This window comes from Bubalus kerabau, chromosome 3 (genome assembly GCF_029407905.1).
Source record: "Bubalus kerabau isolate K-KA32 ecotype Philippines breed swamp buffalo chromosome 3, PCC_UOA_SB_1v2, whole genome shotgun sequence".
Classification (NCBI taxonomy): Eukaryota; Metazoa; Chordata; class Mammalia; order Artiodactyla; family Bovidae; genus Bubalus; species Bubalus kerabau.
This window is the reverse complement of record NC_073626.1, coordinates 125,621,436-125,638,361: the sequence shown is the minus strand read 5'-3', so window position 1 is coordinate 125,638,361 and position 16,926 is coordinate 125,621,436. Positions and strand designations below refer to the sequence as shown.

The window sequence follows — 16,926 nt, the reverse complement described above, 5'->3', positions numbered from 1 at the left end:
CAGAGTCAGACACAACTGAGCAACTAACACTTTCACTTTATTTCTAGATATAAAATTAAATGTTAATTTTCTCCAAGAAATTTTTTTATAGATGAGAAATGGCATACCTAAATGTACTTAGGGAAGATATGAGGCAAGTGGACTTCAGACACATAAAAAAAGGTCATTTACCTTGACTGACAAGGTCTTATGGTAGGAATACCAGAGCAGAGAGGCTAGTGCTGGGAGAAGAGAGGAATCTAGCAGTGGCCAGTGAAGGAGCGTCTCATCAGATGTGGTTTAATCTTCTAAACCCCTTTTAGTTCCTGACTCACCCACTCACCAGCAAATACAACCACTACATCAGTAATTCTAGAAATAAAATTTGCATTTAGCATTCTCCTAGTCTATGATCACCCAATAATGAAAATAACCATTGTTTGAAAAGCCCAACAATGAAAATTCCCATAAAATAATCTTTAAAACTCTTATACTTAAATTACTAAAGCACATCTTTATTTTGCAATTGAACAATTTAAAGTCACAGCTAGAGTTTTTTTCACGTTGAACCTGAACAACTATTTCTCAGTCAAAATGAATTGTGGCCAAGAAAATACGTATAATGACTGCATTTCACATAAATTGCTTTCAGGGTTAAACAGTTTCAATGCAAACCAATATTTTTATCCTGTTTGCTGTTAGTACATAAAATTCATTGCAGGAATTCTAATTTTTCACAGAAATTAAGACAAATCCACAAGGTCTTTCAAGCACACAGTAAGCTGCAGTGACAAATGCACAGAATGCATAGTGATGATTTCAAATAACCCAGTGTTGACCAAATTCAAGTTTACAGATTTTAAATGAACTATATGATTCTTTGTCTCCTAATTACGGGAAACCATATGGAAAGAGGTATTTTTGTGAAACGGGGGAAGAGAATTTAGAGTTAAGGGGCTAATCCCATTTAGCTACTAGTTCAGTACAACCAAACGTGAAATGGCAGCAAACAATGTAAAATCATAATCTAATTAGAAAATTAACTAGACTTTTAATTAGGTGACTTTTTGCCCTTCATATTTACATATAGCACCTGTTACAAGAAAAAAAATTCCAAATTGAAACAGTCTCTACATAGAAATACTATTTTTAAAACTACTAAAAATATCACTGATGAGTCTATCGTATACTATCTGTCCTAAAAATTAAGCCTACACTGTAGAAGATAAAGACTAGCTTTTCTTATTTGAAAAGATTACAATATGGGATGTAATTGCAACATCCTGATGCTGCTGGAACCCCAGGCTGGACAGTTTTTATTTGCCTAAGCACTAATACTCTAATGACAGAAAAGGAAAACAGCTTAATGTAAACTTTTAGTCTCTTAAATCTTGCCCTTCAACATGTATACGAAGTGTCAGAACTCTGCCCCTTGCAACTTACTGGTGGTGAAGCACTGACTCAACACCTAAGTACAACTCAAAACAAAACAAATGGACTCCAGGTGTTCATTATGTAATGTACAAAAATGCAAAGCAGAATGATTTTAGTGAACCAAATGTGGCTGAAGCTAGCTGAGAGAACTGAGAGTCCAGCAAGACTGTCAACTGGGTAGCGTTTATTGTACCAAATAAATTACAGAAGAGTGGCAAAGCTAAAATCACACAAGTTACCTTTTAAATATCAAATGATCAAGGGATCATTGTAAAGCATTTAAACGTGGGTCTAATCCAATGAGCTCTACGTGCTAATGTTATATGTTTCCGTATTTACAAGACTCTAGGATAAATTTTATCTTTAAATGTATAAATTAAGTCAGTAGTAAGCTTGAAATAAAGTGCTATTTGAAATTCAAAAAACCAATTTCAGCAATGAAATATGACCTACTCTATTGGATATTAGAAAGCTTGAGTAATCTTGTCAACTAGCTGAAGGGTTGGCAAAAAACTGGAACACAATTCAGGAATAGAAATGAAGAAGCTTCTTTTAGTAACAGGTAAAATGGGTTCAAGTGTGCCTATAGTGAATTTAGGGAAAACACAAATCAGAACCTATTTTGGCCTAAGATTGTAGGGCTGAGTCTCCTTACTGATTTTATGGTGATAATTTCATGCAGCAATGTGACATTTTAGTTAAGATTATCAGATTATCTGCTAAATTTTGGAAACTCTCAGGGTTGAGGGGGCCTGATATTAATTTTTTAACAACTGTAACAAAAATTAATGAAGGGAAATATTACATCACAAAGACTCTACTATAAATGGAAGTTCAAAAACCTTTTTTACCTTGGAGAAATGGACTGGAGCCCAAATAATGAAGCCCCCGCTGAGTCAAGCTCAGTGCATGATGAATAATAAATACTACCTTTCAAAGAAATTGTTGAACAAATTAATCATGCCTGTTGGTTTAAAATGTAGAGCTTTTTTTTTCTTCTATTCAGCTAAATTAATAAACCCTCAGCCATATAAGACACCACTGCTATAGGTCAGAGTTGGGCTCAGTGGTTTTACCTGTCCAAAATACTGAGAATGAAAACCCGACTATCTGTCAGGGCCTTTGCACTGATTTACTGTGGTGAGTGTTAGCCACAGTTTTCTGGCTTCACCGAAGTCACATACTCCAGACTGTTGTCCTCGTCTGTGGCTGAGACAGGGACGAAGCCCGAGAACTTTCCTTCATGGTAAACACATGCAGCAGAATGCTTACTCTCACACACATACTCCCCCACAACCCCAGAAGTCTATAATTTAATGATCTTATACTTAAAAACAGTATGCACACATTTTTTGGGAAAATTTCTATTCTAGAGCTAACACAAAGCAAAGTGAAAAAGAAGGTATTTGAAATATTGAAATATGCTTCAATAATGATCATTTTTTATAAATAAAGTGACATTTTCTTCTAAAATTGCATTTTGTATAATGAAATGGGAAACACTCCTTCTTTCCTTTTCAATTCCTTGCTAACTTTTTTTAAAACAAAGCGTATCCTTACCCTTAAGATTAAGTCTTAATTCTAGTAACATTTGAAAGATACATTCATTTCTTTACAGCATGAAAGACATACAAATATCTTTTTTTTTCCTTTTTAAAGAACAAAGCAAAAGAAGTTAACAGTTTCAATCTTTTGTCCATAGAAAAATATTTTCTATATCATTTACACAACAATAGGTAGGAAAATTCTACAGTGTTTAACTGAAACTTTCTATGAGCAAAACAAGGCTTTCAAACATTTTCATTCTTGTACTGGTTTTAGGAACACATTAGAACCTCTTCCTAAAACTATAGTCTTAAACTTGCAATATTGCTAATACCTTTCACTGTGTAAATTAAAAAAACAAAACAAACAAAAACTGGTTTACTTATTTATTCACTGAACCCTGCCTAGTCAGCATTGATGGACTGTACCCCAGTACCCCTGGCTGCCCAATCAGCTTAGATTACGACAATAAAGATAACAATGACCACAAAACTTTAGAAATCAACAATAAACTGTAGAAAAAGCATACAAATAAGTAGCAGCAAATTTAGATATGGGAACAGAAATAACTATTTGGTGTCTACCCACAACAATTTCACCCAGATTATAAAAATAAAATGTGTCATTTCTCACTGAAATAGGGATTGTTTTTGATAACATTGTAAGGCTTACTGTAGGAATTGCTACTGAGAAAAATGAAGTCTGTGTATAGTAAAATGTTGTGTTGAAAACAGTTGTAGATATTGTAAAGTAAGTTAATCCCCAAAAGTACAATTTTGAGATTAACTTCATGAGCTCTCTGTAAAATTGCTGAAGTTGCCTATTAGCAGTTAGCCCTCAAATAAATTTTGCTATTATACAAATTCCTTTGGAGCTATACAATTCTCTAAAAACTTTATAAAACAGTTGCTACAAGCTGTGTTGTTATCACACTGAGACACCAATAAAACTTTGCCAACAGATCAGGAATTCTGATACTTGATAAAATTAATCCAATGGGTTTTAAAACATATTTTACTTAGAGGAAACACCAGGAAAAAAAATGGTTGCAGAAACTGTAGTTGGCTAGGTGAAGCAAACATGAGAACCAATAAGCTATATTAATATAAAGCAGTTACTTTGTTGATGTGGCCATTTACATACAGAAGTTGTGACACAATTTATCTTTCTCTTGTATTATTAAAAGGTATTTGTTCTAACAAATATTTTCCTTAATGTAAATGACTTAAATGCAAATTGATCAGAACTACAAAATAATTACTACAAAATAAAAGAGGTGTAAACATATCCCACATTATTGTGGTATAAATAATTTTTATGAATTCAAAACTACTTTGGCAACCTTACCATCAGAATATCTTTAAATATTCAAAACACAGATATTACACAGAACATTGTTAAAAATCCTTATTTCCTTCTTCCTTCCTGATTTAAGATTATAAAACAAATATAAATGCTTTAATTCTACATGTTCACATTATGAACATAATTTATTTAAGTGGACATACATTCGAAATCTTCGTTCTATGTTTCAAGTGCTTTTAAAAATCAGTCTTCTAATTTGCATTTTCGAATGTTTTCACACTGCATGTACATCAGCCCAAATACTTGACAAAAGCTATTGTTTAGTCAGGGAAGCATGACAAGCAGACAGAGTGGAGCCCTAATTAGATTGCTTTTTAAAGCCTACTTGTTTTCTAAATTAAGTAAAAATACTGCCTGAGTATAATTCTTGAGCTGAAATAGACTAAACTTCACAAGAATTTATGATATTCACAAGTTACCTATAGTAATAGAAGGTGAGCCTTGATAAAATCTTTCAAGTTTCTTTCAGCTCTCAGGTTGTGGTACATCTAGTGGAGACGGGAGACTTTTATTCAAATAGCTGATTAGACCTGGCTAATCACCTGCCAACAGATTATAAACAACTCCCATAGTTAACATAATCCTTTACCCCTGTTTGTATCAGCCTTGGTGAAACACACAAATGCATAATCGCATAAAACATCTCTATGTGTATATACTAGTACTTGAAATCTTCAAGCAACTGTCATAATGGCTTAACATATTTTTATACACTCGAAGTCAGTTTTTATATATAAATTTTCTCTTTACTCTTAATCAACATGGTCAACCCTTTCCGCCCTCCTACTTGTGCCAGCAGGCTGTACAAAGGAAGTGAATTCTTACGCTATTTACTCTGCCTTTATTTTGAATTATGCACTGATTTAATAAATACTAAGTGTTCTTCTTATGAATGCAGTTTATTCCAGAATATTCCTCAACCTGTGTACACAGTGCTGACACAAGTCAGATGGTCAACACAACACCTACAAAGAACGTGGTAAAACCATCCTGAATCAGAGGCAAGGTTTTTTACAAACATTCTTAGCATTTACAAAAGTCCTTTGATTCACCAGGACCTATTTCCAGTTGTGAGAATAGCAACATTGATTTCTTGCACATGTGGGTTGTTTGGGGGAGGTAGGGTTGGCTGCTGGAGAGGGGAGTAGTTTAGATACAAGGAATTTGGCATTTTTGTCATACACTATTACATTGATATGAATGGAACCTAGAACTACTAAGTGTACAAAAACTGGGATTATTCCTAGAACTCTACTTAGATTTATGAACAGATCAAAAACAATCCCAGGCAGGGAGTCCCCTGGAAGTCCAGTGGTTAGGAATTGGCTCTTTCACTGCCATGCACATGGGTTCGTTCCCTGGCTGGGGAACAAAGACCCCAAGGCGTGGCCAAAAAATATCAGGCATAAACTCTTATTTGTTAGGTAAACAGGGAATCACAATTAGCAATGTTTACTTTAAAAAGCTGTAGGGATAATTTAAGTTTAAGATCCTAATAAGTATGTCTTTGAAAAAGGATATTTTCTGTACATAAAAATACTGACAGGGTGTAGCTCCCAGAAGAAAAATTCATATATGAGAAATTTAAAGATAATTTAAAATTTTTAATATATTATCATTTAAAAACTGGCATTAATGATTTACAAAGGCAGCAGTGCTTATTGTCAATAAATGATTAGTTACTTTCCAAAGTGTAAATGTAACCCTAAGTCAAAAAACATGACACCACGATCTGCTTACATCTATACAACTTTACCTTTTTGTCTATGGTTGTCATATTCTGTCCATATAGTTAGGATAGGTTTTCTTTTTAATTCAGGTAAAAAACTACTGCCAAAACAGTTACTAATTATGTACACTCCCAACATTTTACTTTTTCACATTTCACCTTACCATGATGTCATATAGCAGTCTAAATCACACCTATCTGTTGGCAGAGAATGGAATGTTCAAATAAGACTGTGTAGCTATTTACTATCTTATACTGTCTTGACTGTGAAATTCAGAAATAGATACAAGAATTTCACTTTGACATAAAGGTTATGCTTACTTTTCTCTTTTAAAAAAAAGTAAAATATTTTAATACAACAATGTATTTGGTATTTTGTCTATTAACGTTTAGGACTTAACTTCCTAAGATTTACTATTATAGATTTTTAACATTTGAAATAACATCATTTAGATTATACCAAAGATTTAAAAATGTACATTTTCCCGCTCACACTAAATGATGTTCCAAAATATCTACCATTCAACTGTAAATTTTATCAAGACATACAGAAATATTCAGAAACCACTAGTAAATGAATCTATTTTAACCATAATCCATATAAAGTAATTTTGTAATGTAACATTTCAATAGCTGAGAAAATTCCCACTTATATTAAAACTGGATAATTTTAAAGTTCTATTTCTCTGAGGACTTAAAAAGAAAAAAACAACGAAAAAACCTGAAGAGGATAATATACACACTCTTATCAGGTCCTCCACCAGGCTGGACAATCAAAACTCTCCATATTAACATGCTTATAACTTAGTAAGTATATATAAATTGGAGTAATTGTACACAAAATGACAAGAAAGTCCTCATCTTAGCTGTTGAGGGATTACATTTAGAAATAACTCAATACTGTTTTATTCCTTGTTTGTAGTATCCCAATCAACAGACCAGTGTGAACAAAGCTTGACAAGAACCGAAATGAATGCTAAAAAGGGATAATTTAGTTAGTGATAGAAACAAGTCACAATTAGCTGCTTTAACTTTAGCTTATTCATATGTTTAACTTCAAAGTGTGTATTAGGTGCCATTTCTAAAGGTAGGAGTAAAATAAATATGAAATTTGAAGAATAAAGCATCTTTTAACTTCAGCTGCTAAACTGTAACCCCTGTCCCTCAGGAAAGGAATGTGCAGGTTTTGAATAATTCCATAGCAGCAGAGCACTCACTCAGTAGGTCACAAATTATCTTGGCTTCTTGTGGCAAAATACAGGAATTGAGTAAGAAATAGAATTTCATTACCCTCCTTTGACTGCATAACTCTCAATACGAGAAGCCATTTTAAAAATGGTGAACTGATTCAAAATGCATAAAACTGTAAATGTACAATATACATACATACCTCCTAGTAGGGTCAAAGGAGTGCCTTTTCATTAGACATACAAAGACGTCGCAAGGCACTTAAGGGGTTAAGACACAATGCATGCATTCCTTTACATCAAGTATGTGAAATCACATGATTTGGAATAAGCCAACCTTATGATAAATGTAAGTTACATTGTTAAATTCAAGAAAATTTGTAGATTCATATTTATACTTTCTATAAGATGCTGGTAAATGGACAATGTGCAGCATTTCCTGGGAAAAGCAAATTCCACTTTCTTCTTCCAAACAGCAGGTCTCTATGGGGGGAGTGTAGGGGAAGATGTGCTGCATCCATAGGCAGTGTATTGGCTAATATTGAGAATGATATTGCTAACATTTAAAAAGTAACATCTGGTCATCAGTATAGTAAGAACACGAATCACTGGGAGACACCAGAGCTGACTCCTGATGTTCAATGCTTTTTGCTTTCAAGATACAGGTATACAACAGAGATGCTGAGAATTCTGAGCCTTGTTTGTGGCAATTCTACCAGAAGGGGACGGCATGGCACCACCACAAGATGTCATAAATTACCCTGAACATACTCAGTTATTCACTATTTGTTTGGAGCAAAGAATGAAATAGTCTTCAAACACATGAATTATAGATTTTGAGAGAGTGACTTTTTCTTTAAAACATAAAGTGCAACAGTGCTGAAGTTTTCAGTTTTTGTTAGTTCTTCTTTTTCGTCTGTTTAGATGCCATTTCCTGTGAGCAGTGTTATGGCACAGTGACTATAATGGAAAGCAATTTCCAATACATTTCCCAGACCTTTGCTTTCTTATTTATTTGATGATGTCGTTAAAGGTTTAACAAATCCTTCTTCATAAACTTTCAAGATAGCTTCGCATACAAATCTGTATTGACTCTGAAAAATAAAATATAAAAAACAGACTTGATCAGAAAGACTAGAAAATAAACAAACAAAAAAGACAAACATCTCACCTGGCTTTCTTATACAAGAAATACAAAGTAAAACTGCACGGATACATAATTTTTCACTAAGACTGGCAAAAAAAGTTTGACAACATATTTTGTTGGCAAAACTCACTCATACATTGCTAATAGGAATGTACAATACTATAAGCCTTATGGGTGAACACCTGGCAGTATCTAACAAAATTACATTAATTTATCTATTGACCCAGCAATCCCACTTCTAGGACTCTATCCAAAAGATAAACTAGAAAAAGAAATTGAAAATATTTATTCATAAATGAGGCTATTCACCGCAGATTTATAAAAACAAAAAAGTAGAAGCAATTCAAATTGTCATCAGTAAAGGGCTGGGTCCGTAATCAGGTACATTCTCAAAGTCGGTACTATGAAATGGAAAGAAAAGGAAAAAAGTCTACAGAATATTACAGAATGATTCCAGGATATTTTGCTAAGTAAAAAAAGGCAAGACAGAGAAAAGTGCATATATTATCTTTATTAGAGAAATGGGACAGGGATATAAACATGTACCTAACTCAATGTGTAAGAAAACAGAGAAGGAAGGACAAATCATTATGGCTTGCTATAAGAAAAGGAATCAACAGGGTGAAGGAGAGAGATAGAGATTAGACTTTATTGAATATACTTCCTTCTTTCATAAATTTCACTTTGGAATCATGTAAAGACATTTCATAATTAGAACATGAATTTTAAAAGCCTCAATAAACTGAAAATACATAACATATCCATGTATGTATCTAGTTGATGGCATAACCACACAGAAAGGAGCTATTTCAAAGGACTTTGAAACAATAATTTGACTATATATCTTTTGTAGAATATATATTCCAAAACAAAATAACTGTGGAAAAGAACTGAAAATTCTCTTTGGTAATCATACTGTTTGTGGTGTTAGCTTTGTTATTCTGAGACTTTGTTGGGTATTGTGTAATAAAACAAATGAGTACTTGTGACATGCTACGTCTTCCATTTCCAGTACCATGGAGAACCTGCACTCTTGTTAAAGAAGAAAAGGGACAAAGATGTTAAGTAGAAAATGGTAAGTGAAAACACTGTGGTCTGAATCTGTAGAGGAAGCACCAGTATTAACTCGTGATAAGTTTGTTTTCCCTCTTCTGGCAACCAAAGATTTTCAGAGACACATACTGACACTTAGCCAACAGCAATAAAAATCCCTCAGAAGGTGGTCCCTAAAATAATTCCCCAATAAAAAGGACCAGAACTTTATGGAGAAATTACTAATGCTAAGTCTGGAACAAGAAATGTACAAGCTGGACATCTATACTGATAGCAATAAGCTATCAAAGTCACTAGCTCTTAACATAAAGGCTCAGGAGCTAGAATGAACAGTTTCCCAGGAACCAAAAATGGAATAAATTATGCATATTTAAGAAAAATAATTGCAATGGGTTGAAATATATCACACACGTTTAAATACATGAATTCAAAACAATACCAAAACAAACAAAAGTAAGTGGTTGCCACTGGGAGAGGCCAATGAACCAGTTCATTACATTAAAAACTTGTAAGTAAAGGGAAAGCATCAAATATTTATCTTGCCTTTCCTATGCAGACTGTATCACCAGTTAACCAAACAACAGATGAGAAGTTTTAAAGAAGTATTCCAACTCTTTTAAAGAAGTATTCCAACTAATAAATAAAAAAAGGAATAACAGAATATCATCATTTTGCAAGCCAAATGGATAAATGATGCAGACACTGATCACCCAAGGCTGCTACCATCACAAAAGGGAGGCAGACACATCATGTGTCTCTCGAAGGAAGAACGTAACATCACTGAAGGTGCTATAGGCTACAGATCCATTTACCAGGTAAGACAGAGAACACCACCTTGTTCCGTCCAGAATGCAACCAGCAAAACCTAGACTATGGGAAAACATGCAGCACAAACATCCTGGTTTGCTCATCAAATAAACTGCAAGATAAAGAAGAGAGATTGGACTTCTCTGGTGGCGCAGTAGATAAGAATCCTCCTGTCAATGCAGAGAACATGTGTTTGATCCCTGGTCTGGGAAGATTTCACATGTGGAGCAACTAAGTCAGTGCACCACAACTACTGAGCCTGCACTCCAGAGCCCACGTGCTGCAACTACTGAAGGCAGAGCGCCTAAAGCCTGTGCTCCGCAACAAGGAGAAGTCACTGCAATGAGAAGCTCATTCGCTGCACCAAAGAGTAGCCCCAGCTCGCCACAACTAGAGAAAGCCTGCACAAAAGCAACAAAGACCCAGTGCAGCCAAAAAAAAAAAGAGAGAGAGAGAGGTAGGAAGAAGATACAGATTAAAAGAGGTTTAGGAGACAAAGACCAATCAAAATATGTGGACCATATTTGAATCTTGGCTTTACACAAACTGTAAGAACAAAATCAAAAACTTATTATGTATGATATGATCCAGCAATTTGACTTCTGAGTATATATCTTAAAAGATTGAAAGCAGAGTCTAAAAGACACTCATGCTCACATTCATGAGACATTCATGCTCACAGCAACATTAGTCAACAAAACCTAAAAGTAGCATCACTAACTCAACAGACATGAGTTTGAGCAAATTCTGGGAGATAGTGAAGGACAGGGGAGCCTGTCATGCTGCAATCCACGGGGTCACAAAAGTTGGACATGACTTAGCAAATGAACAACAACAAAAGGTGAAAATAAACCAAATGTCCAATAACGGATAAAAGGATAAGCAAAATGTGGTATACACATACTATGAAGTATTTTTCAGCTTTAAAAAGAAAGGAAATTCTGCCACACAACATGGATGAGCCTTGAGGATATTATGCTCAGTGAAATGAGCCAATCGCAAAATCATATATGTACGATTCCATGTATATGATATATCCAGAGCAGTCTGATTCACAGAAACAGAAAACAGAATGATGGCTGCCAGGGACTGGAAGAGAGGAAAATGGAGAGTCATAGTTTAATGGGTACAGAGTTTTAGTTTTTCAAGATGAAGAAGTTTTAATGATTGGTTATACAACAGTGTGAATATACTTAATACTACTGAATTGTACATTTAAAAATGGTCAAGATGGTAAATTTTGTGTTCTGTATTTTACAACAATTAAAAATAAATCTACTATGTATGGATATGGATATAAAAACCTCAAGAAAATACCAGCAAATCAAGTCAAGCAACACATAAAGAGAATTATATACCATGTCTAAGTAAGATTTAGCTCAGGAATGCAAGGTAAGTTTAACATTCAAAAATTAATCAATCTAATACACTCTATTAATAGAGTAAGACACAAACCACATGATCATCTCAACAGATACAGAAAAAGCATTTGACAAAACTGAACACCCTTTTGTCATTGAGACCACTCAATAAACTAATGTGAGGGCACCTTCTCAATTTGATAAAAAAGCATTAATGAAAATCTATGGCTAACATGATACTTAGTGGTAGAAAACAGAAAGCTGTCTTCTAAGGCTAGGAACATGACAAGGATGTCTAGTTTCATCACTTCTACTTAACACTATACTGGAGGTTCTTGCCGGGGCGCTTGGGCAAGATGAAGAGAAGATATGAAATAAGATAAAAAGAAAACCATGCCTATATTGGAAAGGAAGAACTAAACTATATTTGCAAATGACACAATTTTATATAGAGAGAATCTTAAGAAATCTACTTTCACACATACAAAAAATTGAGTTAATAAGTGATTTCAGCAAGGCTGCAGGCTATATGGTCTATATTCAAAACCAGCTTATTTCTATATTTAAGCAATGCATAATCCTAAAACAAAATTAAGAAGACAAGTCCACTTACAATATTACCAAAAAGATTAAAAAAACTTAAGAATACATTTAACAAAAAGAAGTACAAGATTTGCACTTTGAAAACTACAAAATACTGCTGAAGAAAATCAGTGAAAACATAAATAAATGGAAAGACATTTTGTGTTCATGCTTTTGAACATGGATTATTATTAAATGGCAACACTCCGCAAAATGACCTATACATTTAATGCAATCCCTATCTTGCTTTTTTTGAAGAGAGGACAAACTGTTTCTAATGCTCATATGGAAATGCAAAGGACCTAGAACAACCAAAACAGTCTTGAAAAAAACAAAGTTGCAAGATACAGATTTCCTGACTTCAAAATTTATTGTAAATTTTTAGTATTCAAGACAGTGTGGTATTAACATAAAAACAGACATAAAAATCAACGGACTACAACTGAAACTCCAGAAATAAACACTTGTATTTGTGGTCAACTGATTTTTGACAAGGGACCCAGAAACAATTCGTGAGGAAAGAACAGTTTTTTCAACAAATGGGGCTGAGACAACTGAAAGTCCATACAGAGAAGAATCAAGTTAGAACGCTACCTCAAACCATATGTAAATATTAACTCAAAATGTATCAGACACCTAAATGTGAGGCCTAAACTATAAAACTCTTGGAAGAAAAGGGAGGGATAAATATTTGTGACTTTAAATTAGGCTGTGATTTCTTAGCTATGACACCAAAAGTATATGTGATTAAAAAGAAAACTAGACTTAATCAAAATTTTAAAAATTGGTGCTTCAAATTAATCAAGAAAGTGAAAGATCAGTATAAAACACTTGCAAATCACAGATCTATAAGAGACTTTATTTAGAAAATATAAAGAACTCTTAACAATTCAATGATAAAACAAAAACCCAAATTGCAGAACAGGCAAAAGACTTGGATATTTCTTGAACAAAGATACACAGATAAATGACCACATGAATCATTACTTATTACAGAAATGCAAATCAAAACCACAATAAGATACCACTCTATATTTAACAGGATGGCTAAAATAAAAAAAAGATAATGACAAGCAATGACAATGATGTGGAGAAAACGGAATGCTCACATACTGCCAGGGGACTGCAAAATGGTACATCTGCTTTGAACAGTTCCTCACATTACCCAGCAATTTCCCTCCTGAGTATATACCCAAGAGAAATGAAAACATTTCCACACAAAAATATAAATACAAATGCTTATGGTATCATTATTCACAACAGTGAAAAAGTGGAAACAATCCAGAAGAATATGTATCTATTCAGTGAAAAAGGAATGAAGTACTGATTATACTACAGAATGTATATCCTTTTAATGTTATGCTAACTAAAAGAAGCCAATTATAAAAGATCAAATTATATGATTCCATTCACATGAATGGTCCAGAATAGGCAAACTGATGGAAATAGAAAGTAGATTAATAGTTGCCTAGGACTAGGTTGGGGAAGGCTGGGGAAGATACTAGGAAAAATGGGTACAGGGAACCTTTTTTGGAGTGAAGAAAATGAGCTAAAACTAGATAGCAATGATGGCTGCCAAACACCATGATATACTACAAACCAGTGAACTGCACATTTGTTATAAAGGTGAATTTTATGGTACATGAATTATATAAAGCTATTCTAAAATTTGAGAAGACATGATTAATATGAAACAACTGGAAATCTGAATACTGGCTATTGCTATTAGAGAATTATTGTTAATTATAATTTGGTGTGATAATGGTGTTACGGTTTTGTTTAGAAGGAAAACCACTCCTCATCTTTTAGAGAAACATACTGAAATACGTATAGACAAAATGATATGGTATCCAGGGTTTGCTTCAAATATGAGGAGAGTAGGTAGCCGTATAAAGGAAACGTGATGGCCAATGCCAGGGCTGAGTACGCAACACAGTGTTCAGTACATTACATTGTCTATTTTTGTGTAAGTTTGAAATTCTCTATAATTAAATGCTAATAATATAGCAGGCATTTATTAGACCACATAGGTCAGTTCACTTGAGTAACCTTAATGCCGCCAACAATGCAAACATTCCACAATGGCTTAATATAAAAAATAATCTTAACTTTAAAATTTCATGATTCTTCTTTTGATTCTTGGAACATAATTCAGAGTCATTATAGAATACAGTAAATTAATAGCTTAACTTTATATTAACAGTAAGTTAATAGCTTAATTTCTATGATTTTTGCTGTTGCAATTTAAGTTCTTATGGAAAAAAGAGAGGCAATTTCCCCATAGCTGTTTCACAGAAAGTAGTCTATCAAGATTCTCCAGTCTAGGGACACTATGGTTCTCAGCATTCCATTTGACTAAGTAACACAGGATAAGTTGCTCCTCTGCACCTGCTGAAGCAGTCAAAAACTAGCAAGCGAGGGTAGTGTAGGCAAACATTTTCTATAAAAAACCAGATAGCAAACATTTTTGGTTTTGCAATCACAAATGCAAAATGCAGCAGGTGGCCTGCTGCAACTTTTCAGCTCTGCTACTGTAATGTGAAAGCAGCCATAGATAATATGTAAATACATAGCTGTGGCTGATTCCAATAAAACTTTATTTATAAACACAAGTGGCGGGCCAGGTTTGGCTCATGGACAGTATCTGCCAATCCCTAAGCTAGAGTTATTACCTCCTGGAAGAGAATTAAAAAGAAAAAAGTATAGTTTGGAACATACACTGATAACAAAAAACCATGACATACACTGATAACAAAAAACCATGACGTTGAGAATATACACTTACACATGAGCTATGTAGTACTTACAGGAGTTTGGATCATCATGGCTCGCTGATCTCTCATTGTTCTCACAATATCTAGTGGATAAACTGGCTGATTGCATTCAATGAGACACATGGCTGTTTCCATAGTAATAAGAACCCCAGTTCTTCCAATCCCAGCACTAAAAAGGATAAATATGGGACAAAGTCTTACTGATACGGTTCTGTTAAACTTCTTATGCCTTTTGTGCAGAAACTTAGAGAACTGAATCATATTACGGTAGAAGAACAACTTGATTTTAATATTTTATATTATCAAAAGTGGCAAGGCAACTGGAAACTATTTTGAAAACAAAAAAAAATTTCACTTAATACAGATTAAATGGTTTGTAACCACCTCTCCCCCACTGTTAGTTGCAAATATACAACTTTAAAAGCGTCACATTTCAGTTTTTAAAATCTGAACAAGGTATAGAAGATTAGTGACATAATAGCTTTAAAATGCAAAATAAGAGAATTACAATAATAAATCAGTAACAAAAGCAAAAAAGACAACTAAAACACTCAAAAAATTAGCTTTTAAAGCCAAATTTAATTTTCATTAAACTTTACCACTGAGGTAGTTAAGATATTGAGAACTAAGGATATCCAACAGCCAAATGGGCCCACCATTCCTGTCATCTGCCTCTCAAATAACTAGGCTAAAATCTGTTTTGATGGATGTGAAAGTCTACCCTTAAAAAGTGCTGGAAAGTATAAGGATAAAGAGATACCTTAATACATCCTCTGAATCAAATCACTTAATAACAGAAGTAACAAAGAGAAGGAGAAAATAATTCCTGGCTCCTAATCTCTGGGTCTGTGGCAATGAGTCTGGAATCACTGATTTCAGTCCCTTGAGGGCAGATGGGCGCCTGAATATGAAAGGAAGGAGGGTGTCCACTACTGCTCACTTGGAGCTCCTGGAAGTGGCACATCCTGAGGTAGTATTGGGTGGAGTCATCACCGACTCAATGGACATGAGTACGGGTAAGCTCCGGGAGTTGGTGATGGACAGGGAAGCCTGGTGTGCTGCAGCCCATGGGGTTGTAAAGAGTCAGACATGACTGGGCAACTGAATTGAACTGAACTGAACTGACTCCAAGGATGTGAAATGCCAATCAAAGGTCTTAGGAGAGGCCAGGATGGAGTACCTTGCTGGAGGGGGAAATCCAAACCTTATGATGATACAATCTAATTCTTACAATATTGTTATTTCTCAAATCTATAATACCATTAAATTTAAGACATAACCCAATTTCAGAAATGTTTGACTATGAAAAAGACAAACTTCTAAGAACTAGTATTATTTTTACTTTTTATGATAAAGTTTCTGCCAATTGTATGTTAAGTCATATTCTTTGCTTTCTACCTTCAGAACACTGCTTTGAGTTCTAATTTACCAGAGAGACAATCACAACTTAAGGGCAAAAGAGAGTACATATTCCCTTTAAAAAATGACCTATTTAGTCACTTAGTGTTAGTCATTCAGTAGTGTCCAACTCTTTGCAACTCCACAGGGGTCAGAGCCTGATAGGCTCCTCTCTCTGGTGGGGTTTCTCAGACAGGAATACTGCAATGGGTTGCCATTCCCTTCTGGGCTTCCCTGGTGGCTCAGACGGAATCTAGTCAGTTACTCAATCATAAAAGAAAATAAAATACCTGCAATGAACAACTATAGGTTCTTCCTTGCCAGCCCTCTTATTTCGTACGTGGCAAACAAAATCCAGAAAGTCGCTTGAATCGTCAGGGACTCCATGGTCGGGCCAGGCTATATACTGGATTTGAGTGAGTGGACGACTCTCATTTTTCTACATATAAATGAAAGATTATGCAACTGACTTAGAAATAATCCTTAAAATATATGTAAACATTCATGTCATTTTAATTTTAGAAGCAAAAGAAACTACTTTCATTATGCCCCAAAAGTAATGTAT

General features: G+C 34.3%; 1 protein-coding gene across 10 annotated transcripts in view; it reads right to left on the bottom strand.

Annotated features, from left to right (window-relative positions):
- Positions 1 to 547: 547 nt before the first annotated feature.
- The window catches only part of PTPN4 (protein tyrosine phosphatase non-receptor type 4), a 197,038-nt gene continuing 180,659 nt past the window's right edge, over positions 548 to 16,926 (bottom strand). For all 10 annotated transcript variants that reach the window (XM_055572900.1, XM_055572901.1, XM_055572902.1 and 7 more), the window contains 3 exons: positions 16,652 to 16,800; positions 14,997 to 15,132; positions 548 to 8,333 (listed from right to left, as the gene is read on the bottom strand). In XM_055572900.1, the coding sequence (XP_055428875.1) occupies positions 8,247 to 8,333; positions 14,997 to 15,132; positions 16,652 to 16,800 (372 nt within the window). In that variant the 3' untranslated portion in view covers positions 548 to 8,246. The remainder of the gene's footprint in view (positions 8,334 to 14,996; positions 15,133 to 16,651; positions 16,801 to 16,926) is intronic.